The sequence below is a fragment of the Otolemur garnettii genome, unplaced genomic scaffold, assembly GCF_000181295.1.
Source record: "Otolemur garnettii isolate 467f Iridium unplaced genomic scaffold, OtoGar3 scaffold00210, whole genome shotgun sequence".
Classification (NCBI taxonomy): domain Eukaryota; kingdom Metazoa; phylum Chordata; class Mammalia; order Primates; family Galagidae; genus Otolemur; species Otolemur garnettii.
In genome coordinates, this window is record NW_003852605.1 from 849,436 (window position 1) to 859,701 (window position 10,266).

General features: G+C 47.2%; 1 protein-coding gene across 1 annotated transcript in view; it reads left to right on the plus strand.

The window, feature by feature from the left end:
- Positions 1-10,266, plus strand: part of FAAH (fatty acid amide hydrolase) — a 26,219-nt gene that overhangs the window by 4,442 nt on the left and 11,511 nt on the right. Inside the window, exons 2-7 of the mRNA XM_003801418.3 lie at positions 3,273-3,386; positions 5,127-5,261; positions 5,458-5,591; positions 5,670-5,876; positions 6,174-6,214; positions 6,372-6,496. Coding sequence (XP_003801466.1) covers positions 3,273-3,386; positions 5,127-5,261; positions 5,458-5,591; positions 5,670-5,876; positions 6,174-6,214; positions 6,372-6,496 — 756 coding nt within the window. The remainder of the gene's footprint in view (positions 1-3,272; positions 3,387-5,126; positions 5,262-5,457; positions 5,592-5,669; positions 5,877-6,173; positions 6,215-6,371; positions 6,497-10,266) is intronic.

The following is a 10,266-nucleotide window of genomic DNA, read 5'->3' on the forward strand; positions in this document are numbered from 1 at the left end:
CTGGCTATTTTTTGGTTGCAGCCATCATTGTTGTTTGGTGGGCCCGGGCTGGATTCGAACCCTCCACCTTAGGTGTATGTGGCTGGCGCCTTAGCCACTTGAGCCACAGGCACCAAGCCCATGGACCCATTTTTATCTTCTTTGTAGCTCCCTGTATTAGAAAAAGAAATCCCAAGTGTTGTATCAGTTTAGCAAATTCAGAGAAGTGCTCCTGATATTGAGGGTATCAGAGGCTATGGAGTATGTGAAGAGGGTGCTCTGCTCTGAGGTTGTAGTGAGTGAAAGGAGGTAGTGGTGCCTTGGGAGAGGGGTGCAGAGTAGTCTGATCAGACCATGGCCTGGCAGCACCTCCTGATGCTTGTAGTATGGTGTGATGTGATGGAGTTTTCAAGGGGAAAAAGGCAAAGCCAGGTTGGACTGTCTGCCTATTGGGAAGGGTGAGTTGGAGGTGCAGGCTTGAGCAAAGCAGCAGTTAGGTGGGCCCTGTGTGACCCAGGAGAAAAGGATGAGCCCTAATGAGGGTCTTGGTAGAGGGGCAGCTGGAGAGGTGATTGTTTATTTTCCAGAGCTATTTAGAGGGCTTGGGGACTAATTGAATGCAGGTGAGAGAGAAAAGCAGGAGCCAGAGACACTTGTTTTTTTTTTCTTTAATACCTAGAGGCAGAGCCCTCCCCTGAGTGCGGTTCAGGAAGGAAGAAGAGGTGTTAGTTCAAAGTAGGAGATAGCTGAGTGTGGTGTCCCACTTTGGGAGGCTGACGCAGTAGGATCATTTGAGCCCAGGAGTTTAAGACCAGCCTGTGCAACATTGTGTGACCCTCTCTTTACAGAAATTAAAAAAGTTAGCTAGGCACGGTGGCATGTACCTATAGTCCTAACGATTTGGGAAGCTGAAGCAGGAGAACAGCTTGAGCCCAGGAGTTCCAGGATGCAGCTATGATTGTGCCACTGCACTCCAGCTTGAGTGACAGAGTAAGACCTTGTCTCTAAAAAAGAAAAAAGTTGGGAAGACAATGAGCTTAGAAGAACAAGAGGAATAGCCCAGTGGGCTGCTTTGAACTCTGTTGGGTAGGGCTTAGGGGAGGAGGTAAGAGAGTTAGGGCATATGGAGTATGGAGGGGGGCGGTGGAAGCCAGTAATGGGTGTGGGTGTGGGTGGGAGAGGACTTCTTCCTGCCTCAGAGAGGGGAGAAAAGATGCCCAGACAAACCTCTAAGAGCCTGTCTCTCTTGCCACATCTGGCTCTCGTCATCCTTCAGATCATAGCCAAAATATGAGCTTTTCAGACAGGCCTGCCCATTCTGTCACCCGGTGGTTTGTGATCTCTATCATGGTGCTCTGTTTCTCTGCTTACACTTATCATAACCTCTTTTTGAACTTGTTTGTTTTCTTGAATGGAGGCTCTCTGAGAGTAGGGACTTTGTCTATCTTGGTCACCTCTAAATTCATAGCCCCTAACATAGTCCTTGGAACATGTTGAATGTTGAATGTTGTTGAATAACTAAGTAAATGGATGACATAAGTAGCATCCAGGAGGCAAGAGGGAAGCCAGGAGAGTGTAATGTCTCCATGTCTAGGAGGAATTGAACAGAGCCAGGCAGTGTATGGCCTCAATACCTTTGAGTGCCCCAGTGAGACATGGAGGAGGGTAGAAAGAGTCAGGTAGTTGTTTGGCTTGATAACTAAGAGGTCTCTGGTGACCCTGGCAAGAGCAAGGGAGGGTGAGGTGAAGAGTGGTGGCTGTGACTCAATGCTTGCTAATTGATCCCAATACCTTTGAGATGGAAGCAGGCAGGCATTTGCAGGCAGGGGCTAAACCAGAGACTCTGGAGCCCTTAAGGGGTGACAGTCAGGTGGCTGCTCAAATACCCCCTCATCTGCCACAGCTCTTCCCTACCCATATGGAAGTACACACCTCATCACACCTTTATAAATTTTCTTTAAGGTATTTCTCATTATCTAGAATCTTATTTACCAGGCCAGTGCAGGTGGCTCACGCCTGTAATTCTAGCACTCTGGAAGGCTGAGGTGGGTGGATTACTTTAGCTCACGAGTTCGAGTTTGAGATCAGCCAGAGCACGAGTAAGACCCCATCTCTTTTTTTTGAGACAGGAGCCTCAAGCTGGGTAGAGTGCTGTAGCATCACAGCTCACAGCAACCTCCAACTTCTGGGCTCAAGCGAGTCTCCTGCCTTAGCCTCCTGAGTAGCTGGGACCACAGGCGCCCACCACAACGCCCGGCTATTTTTTGGTTGCAGCCATCATTGTTGTTTGGTGGGCCCGGGCTGGATTCAAACTGCCACCTTGGGTGTACGTGGCTGGCGCCTTAGCCACTTGAGCCACAGGCACCGAGCCAGAAACCCTGTCTCTACAAAAGAGGCAGGTGTTGTGGTGGGTACTTGCAGTCCCAGCTACTCAGGAGGCTGAGGCAAGAGGGTCACAGCACTCTATCCAGGGGGACAGCTTGAGGCTCTGTCTCAAAAAAAAAAAAAAAAAAAAGAGGGTCTCTTGAGACCAAGAGGTTGCTGTGAGCTATGACGTCACAGCACTCTGCCAAGGGTGATAAAGTGAGACTCTGTCTGAAACAAACAAAAAAATCTTATTTACCTGTTAATTATCTGCTCACTGCATCCTGCCCTGTGTAAGCTCATGTGGGCAAGGCTTCTTGTTCATGTGTAAATCCCATGTGTGGTGCTTGGCATAGAGCAGGCACCCCAGTGCCTCAGAGTATAGAGCCTCCCTTTCAGGTGTGGCTTCCAGCCCCAGACCTAACCACCCAGGATGGATCTTCTTGTTTTTGCCCTCCTTTGCCAGGAGGTTGAGGGGTTAGGTGCCCACAGCCAGTGGGCAGACTGTGCTGGTGGGCAGAGCAGTACAATTTGCCTTTATGGTGCTGGGCAAGATGCTTCCTCTCCCTGAGCCTCAGTTTCTTTATCGGTACAATGAGAATGGTAGTACGATTTAATCAAAACACGGAGTGCCTCAGCAGGTGCCTGGCAAACAGAGGACAGCCATTGCAGGTGGCTATTTGTGATGTTTTAATAATCAACCTGGGTATGGCCTCTCCCTGGCACCCTTCCAGCAGCCTTCTAGAGGCGATTCATCTACACTCTGTGGGGATGGCAAGGGCCTGTCCAGGTTGGGCTGTGTCCAGTATCAGAGCTGTGTGTGGGCATGTCTGCATGGATCAGCACGTGACAGCATCTGATTGAGTCTATACACTGCTCCAGGCACTTGAGGACTTTGGACAGGACTGATCAGAATGTATCTCCCACAGAACCCAGACGTGGACTCAGAGGCACTGCTGGCCCTGTCCCTGCCTCAACTGGTGCAGAAGTTACGCAGTGGGGAGCTGTCCCCAGAGGCTGCCCTCTTCACCTACGTGGGAAAGGTAAGGGCAGAAGGACAGCCAGAGATCTTCCCTGCGGCTACTGCACTCACAGGCTGGGGGCAAAACCTGGCCTGGACTTTGTCCCATTTAGAGGACCACAGTCCTAGGGGCTTCCAGGCAGGAAAGGAGCCAGAACACAGTGTGTGTGTGTGTGTGTGTGTGTGTGTGTGTGTGTGTCTGACCGAGCATGTTGTTAAACCTGGAATTCAGCCCAGACTTCACTCTCCCTCTTGCTTCTACCCACTGGGCACTGTTTGATCTATTCCCTTCTGGTACCTCTCTCCTGTCCCTCCCCTTCTATCATCTCCCTTCAGCCACCATGGCCCTCCACCACCATCTCCCTCCATGCCTGAGCACCAGCCTCCTAGCCCAGGCCTCCTGGAGCTGGAGGCACTATCAGCTCCACCTTGCTCTGCACTGGCTTGAGCGATGAAGCCCCTTTGCCTGGACGTCTCCTTTCCTCTTCTCTGCCACTCTTGGTACCACAGGTCTCCCTGGCTGTACCTTCAGGGCCCATAGCAGGAGACATCCCTGCCTGGGAAGCACCGCTGTCCCTCTTCTCCTCTCAGCTCGAGTCAGTGTCGCCTTTTTGTGCCCTGTTACTCTCTAACAGCGTGTTTCCTGGTTATCTTCTCTTTCTGTTTCCCATGTGCACTGTGGGTACTTTGTGGACAGAGCTTATCTTATTAATCCTTGAACCCTAGCACCGAACATGTGTCTTTAATACTGTAAGTGCTCTAGAAACATGTCTGAAAAGAAAGGAAAGGTGGACGAATTGTGCTTTATTGAGTGTGTTTGTATGATTTCTTAAAAGAACATTTGATAGTGAGTATGATCTCTAGGCAGGTGAGCAACCCCGGTGAGGTGTGTGTGACAATGTGTGAGGGATGGCCCCTGGGCGGGTGAGCTGGTATTGCTTCTTTCCCATCAAATCCCTGAAGAGGTCTCTGCTTTCTTAGTCACTGGTAAGAGAATATTCTGTTTGCAGATTGGCCTCCTCCCTTCCTACCTGGATAGCCTGGGGACAGATTTTTGCACAATCCTGAGTATGGCAACACAACCTGCCTGGTTTCCTTAAGTTCTCACAGGAGCAGGAATATTTACTAGAAGCTGCACCTCATTCTACCCTGGCTTTTCCCTTCGAAGCAGCCTGTGGGGTGTGGTCTGTGTGTACTGGGCAGATGTCCTCTGTTAAGGTGACACTCCTTTTAGTCAAGCTTCTACCCCCTTTGCCACAGTCAGTCCATTACTCCTTGTGACTTGATGATCAGATTTCAGGGTTCCTGGGCTAGGAATGTGGCAGAGGAGGACATACTAGGCTAGGAGGGACAGCTCTCCTGGACCTGAGAGGGGGTTTGTCCCTATCTACTTCCTGTCTGCCTCACTGGGCACTGATGTGACTTGGAGGAGGTAGGGGAGTGGTCAGTGGTCATCTTCCTCCCAGCTCATCTCCTGCTGAGGTATATCTGAAGCCAGCGTCTTGCTTCCTTGAGTGCCCTGATTTTCCCTGATCCCGGAAGTTTCCTCTCTCTCAGTCATGGGGTTGAGGGGTGAGGCTGGGGCCAGATGTCCCTAGTAAAGCGAGTACTGGGCCCTAGGTGCTCTGGGCTCTGAACATTGCTGGTTACCCTTTCCCTGGGTATATTTTTAAAGGCACAATTGTGTGTGATATGTATTTTACCGTAATTTTTTTTAAAGGCCATTTTAATTCTACTGTGTATTTATTTTCCCTTCTCCCAGGCCTGGGAAGTGAACAAAGGAACCAACTGTGTGACTTCCTATCTGGCTGACTGTGAGACTGAGCTGTCCCAGGCCCCCAGACAGGGCCTGCTCTATGGGGTCCCTGTGAGCCTCAAAGAGTGCTTCACCTACAAGGTACACCTTGCTTCAGTTCCAAGCCAGCTCTGTGTCCTGGGTCACTTGGGCTACCAGAGGGGAGGTATCAGGTCCACAGGCCTTAAGAAGGATGCTGTGTGTGTCTTTCCTTGGCCTGTGTGACAGTGGTGGGAGTGGACCTTGCCTAACTTGACTTATCAGCTATGTCCCTCTTGGTGCCCATCTCTCCTCCCAGGGCCAGGACTCGACGCTGGGCTTAAGCCTGAACGAGGGGATGCCCGCAGAGTGTGATAGTGTGGTGGTGCGTGTGCTGAAGCTGCAAGGCGCCATACCCTTTGTGCACACCAATGTCCCCCAGTCCATGTTCAGGTTGGGGCTCAGGGGGTAGGGCATGGTGGGGGCACAGATGCTAGCATGACGTGGCTGACCTATTTTTGCTTTCTCTAGCTATGACTGTAGTAACCCCCTCTTCGGCCAGACTGTAAACCCCTGGAAGTCCTCCAAGAGCCCAGGTGGCTCCTCAGGGGGTGAGGGGGCCCTGATTGGGTCTGGAGGCTCCCTCCTGGGCTTAGGCACTGACATTGGAGGCAGCATCCGATTCCCCTCTGCCTTCTGTGGCATCTGTGGTCTCAAGCCCACAGGGAACCGTCTCAGGTATGATGAGTGGAAGGAGTTCTGGGCCTCTTGCTGTGTGATCTTGGCCTAGCTTCCAACCTCTCTGGGATTTAGGCAGGGATTCATTCACCAGGTTTTTGCTGGGAGGGAGTGTTACAGCACCACTGGCTGTGTGTGGTTCCTTGTTTCCAAGGTGGTGAGAGTTTGTTGTTGCTTTATTGTTTTTGTTTTATTTTTTTTCTCTTTGGTAGTGAGAGTTTGGAGCTGTTGTGTGGGCATGGGGTTAGGCAGAGGGTGACCATTTCCTTTTTCCAACGTCTTGTGTCTCTTATCTAGCAAGAGTGGCCTGAAGGGCTGTGTCTATGGACAGGTGGCAGGTGAGGACTGTGGTCCCCTCAGTGCCCTGGGGGCATGGGGGGGGCTCTGATCCATCTCTGCCTGTTTCTCTTGTGGGCAGTGTCTGGCTCTGGACCATCCAGGGCCCGAGTTCCCACCACCTTGTCTTACTCATATCCTTCTCCTGCTGCCCCACAGTGCAGCTCTCCGTTGGTCCCATGGCTCGAGATGTGGAGAGTCTGGCACTGTGCCTGCGAGCCCTGTTGTGTGAGGACATGTTCCGCTTGGACCCCACCGTGCCCCCCCTGCCCTTCAGAGAAGAGGTGAGCAGTGGTAGGCTGGGCATGGAGTGGACTGGGGCAATGTGGGCAGATTTGGAGGCTATGTCTCCTGAGGCCAAGGTTTGCCGCTACTCCACAGATGGCCGCCAGATGGAGCCCTTGCCTGCATTTGGAAACCCGCAGTCTTTGAAACCTGCGGGCCTCTGCCGTGGTACATGAGAAATAGGAGTTAGAAATCACTTCTCAAGTGGTGCCTGTGGCTCAAAGGAGTAAGGCGCAAGTCCCATATGCCAGAATTGGCGGGTTCAAACCCAGCCCCGGCTAAAAAAACCCCCCAAAAACTAAAGACAAAGAAATCACTTCTCAGCCAGAGAGCTGTACTGCAGCTGTGCTTGACCCTCCGTAAATAGCAGTCTTTCTTGCAGAATTCTTGTTTGTATCTTCAGCACCTAGAGGCTGCTGGCCAAGAGTGAGCTGGGATGTGTGGGTCGTGTGGAGGGCTGGCTCCCCCAAATACCCTCAGATAGCCTGTGGACAGGAGAACGCTGAGCTTATCACTTTCCGGGTGAGAAGGCACAGCCTCAGAGCCTCTGGAGCAACTCAGAGGGCGGGACCTCTGAGATTTTTAAAAAATTATTTTATTATTATTTATTATTTTTTATTGTTGGGGATTCATTGAGGGTATAAGAAACCAGGTTACACTGATTGCATTGCTTAGGTAAAGTCCCTCTTACAATCATGTCTTGCCCCCAAAAGGTGTGGCACACACCAAGACCCCACCCCCCTCCCTCCTTCCCTCTCTCTGCTCTCTCCCTCACCCCCACCATGTTGTTAATTGTCCTCATATCAAAAAATTGAGTACATAGGATTCATGCTTCTCCATTCTTGTGATGCTTTACTAAGAAAAATGTGTTCTGCTTCCATCCAGGTTAATACAAAGGCTGTAAAGTCTCCATTTTTTTTTAATGGCTGAATAGTATTTCATGGTGTACATATACCATAGCTTGTTAATCCATTCCTGGGTTGGTGGGCATTTAGGCTGTTTCCACATTTTGGTGATTGTAAATTGAGCTGCGATAAACAGTCTAGTGCAAGTGTCCTTATGATAAAAGCATTTTTTTCCTTTTGGGTAGATGCCCAGTAATGGGATTGTAGGATCAAATGGGAGGTCTAGCTTGAGTTTTTTGAGTGTTCTTCATACTTCCTTCCAAAAAGGTTGTATTAGTTTGCAGTCCCACCAACAGTGTAAAAGTGTTTCTTTCTCTCCACATCCATGCCAGCATCTGCAGTTTTGAGATTTTGTGATGTGGGCCATTCTTGCTGAGGTTAGATGGTATCTCAGGGTGGTTTTGACTTGCATTTCTCTAATAATCAGGGATGATGAGCATTTTTTCATGTGTTTGTTAGCCATTTGTCTGCTTCTTTAGAGAAGGTTTTATTCATGTCTCTTGCCCATTGATATATGGGATTGTTGGCTTTTTTCATTGAGTTCTCTATAGATCCTATAGAGATCCTATAGAGAACTAAAATTAATCAGAACTTTTGTCTGATTCAAAATATGCAAATAGCCTTTCCCATTGTGTAAGTTGTCTATTTGCTTTAGTTATTGTCTCCTTAGCTGTACAGAAGCTTTTCAGTTTAATTAAGTCCTATTTGTTTATTTTTCTTGTTGTTGCAATTGCCACAGCAGTCTTCATGAAGTCTTTCCCCAGGCCGATATCTTCCAGTGTTTTTCCTATGCTTTCTTTGAGGATTTTTATTGTTTCATGCCTTAAATTTAAGTCCATTATCCATCTTGAATCAATTGCTGTAAGTGGAAAAAGGTGTGGGTCCAGTTTCAGTCTTTTACATGTGGATATCCAGTTCTCCCAGCACCATTCATTGAATTGGGAGTCTTTCCCCCAAGGTATGTTCTTGTTTGGTTTATCGAAGATAGGTGGTTGTAAGATGTTAATTTCATTTCCTGGTTTTCAGTTTGATTCCAAATGTCTATGTCTCTGTTTTTGTGCTAGTACCATGCTGTCTTAACCACTATGGCTTTGTAGTACAGCCTAAAATCTGGTATGCTGATGCCTCTGGCTTTGTTTTTATTACTAAGAACTGCTTTAGCTATATGGATTTTTTTCTGGTTCCATACAAAAAGCAGAATCATTTTTTCCAAATCTTGAAAGTATGATGTTGGTATTTTAATAGGGATGGCATTGAATAGGTAGATTGCTTTGGGATGTATAGACATTTTAACAATGTTGATTCTTCCTAGCCTTGAGCATGGTATGTTCTTCCATTTGTTATCCTCTGCTATTTCCTTTCTTAGGATTTCATAATTTTCTTTATAGAGGTCCTTCACCTCCTTTGTTAGGTATATTCCTAGGTATTTCATTTTCTTTGAAGCTATGGTGAAGGGAGTTGTGTCCTTAATTAGCCTCTCATCTTGACTGTTATTGGCGTATACAAAGGCTACTGACTTGTGGACATTGATTTTATTTTATTTTATTTATTTATTTATTTGGCCGGGGCTGGGTTTGAACCTACCACCTCTGGCATATAGGGCCAGTGCCCTACCCTTTTGAGCCACAGGCGCCACCCCTAGACATTGATTTTATATCCTGAGACATTACTGTATTTTTTGATGATTTCCAGGAGTCTTGTAGTTGAGTCTTTGGGGTTCTCTAAGTATAAGATCCTATTGTCAGCAAAAAGCAAGAGTTTGACCTCCTCTGCTCCCATTTGGATGTACTTTATTTCCTTCTCTTGCCTAATCATATTGGCTAGAACTTCCGGCACTATGTTGAATAGTAATGGTGACAGAGGACAACCTTGTCTGGTTCCAGTTCTAAGAGGAAAAGCTTTCAGTTTTACCCCATTCACTAAAATATTAGCTGTGGGTTTGTCATAGATGGCTTCAATTTAAGAAATGTGCCACGTATGCCTATACTCTACAGTATTCTAATTAGAAAAGGATGCTGGATTTTATCGAATGCTTTTTCTGGATCTATTGAGAGGATCATATGGTCTTTGTTTTTGCTTCTGTTAATATGGTAGATAACGTTTATGGACTTGCGCATGTTAAACCAGCCTTGCATCCCTGCGATGAAGCCTACTTGATCATGATGTATGACTTTTTTAATGATAAGCTGTAATCTGTTGGCTAGGATTTTGTTGAGAATTTTTGCATATATGTTCATTAGTGAAATTGGTCTGAAATTCTCCTTTTTAGTTGGGTCTTTTCCTGGTTTTGGTATTAGGGTGATGTTTGCTTCATAGAATGTGTTGAGGAAGATTCCTTCCTCCTCAATTTTTTGGAATAATTTCTGCAGTATGAGAATAAACTCTACCTCGAAGGTTTGATAGAATTCTGGTGTGAAGCCGTCTGGATCAGGGCAATTTTTTTTTTTGGAAGATTTTTTATTGTTTCTTTGATCTTAGTCCTTGAAATTGGCCTGTTCAGGAGCTCTATTTCTTCCTGGCTATGTCTAGGGAGAGAGTGTGATTCCAAATATTGATCCATTTCCTTCACATTGTCGAATTACTGGGCATAGAGTTTCTGGTAGTATTCAGAGATGATCTCTTGTATCTCTGTGGCATCAGTTGTTATTTCCCCTTTATCATTTCTGATTGAGGTTACTAGAGATTTTACTTTTCTATTTCTAGTTAGTCCCGCCAAAGGTTTATCTATTTTATTTATTTTTTCAAAAACCAACTCCTTGTTTCATTAATTTTCTGAATGATTCTTTTGTTTTCTTTTTTTTTTTTGAGACAGAGCCTCAAGCTTTCCCCCTGGGTAGAGTGCTATGGCATCACAGCTCACAGCA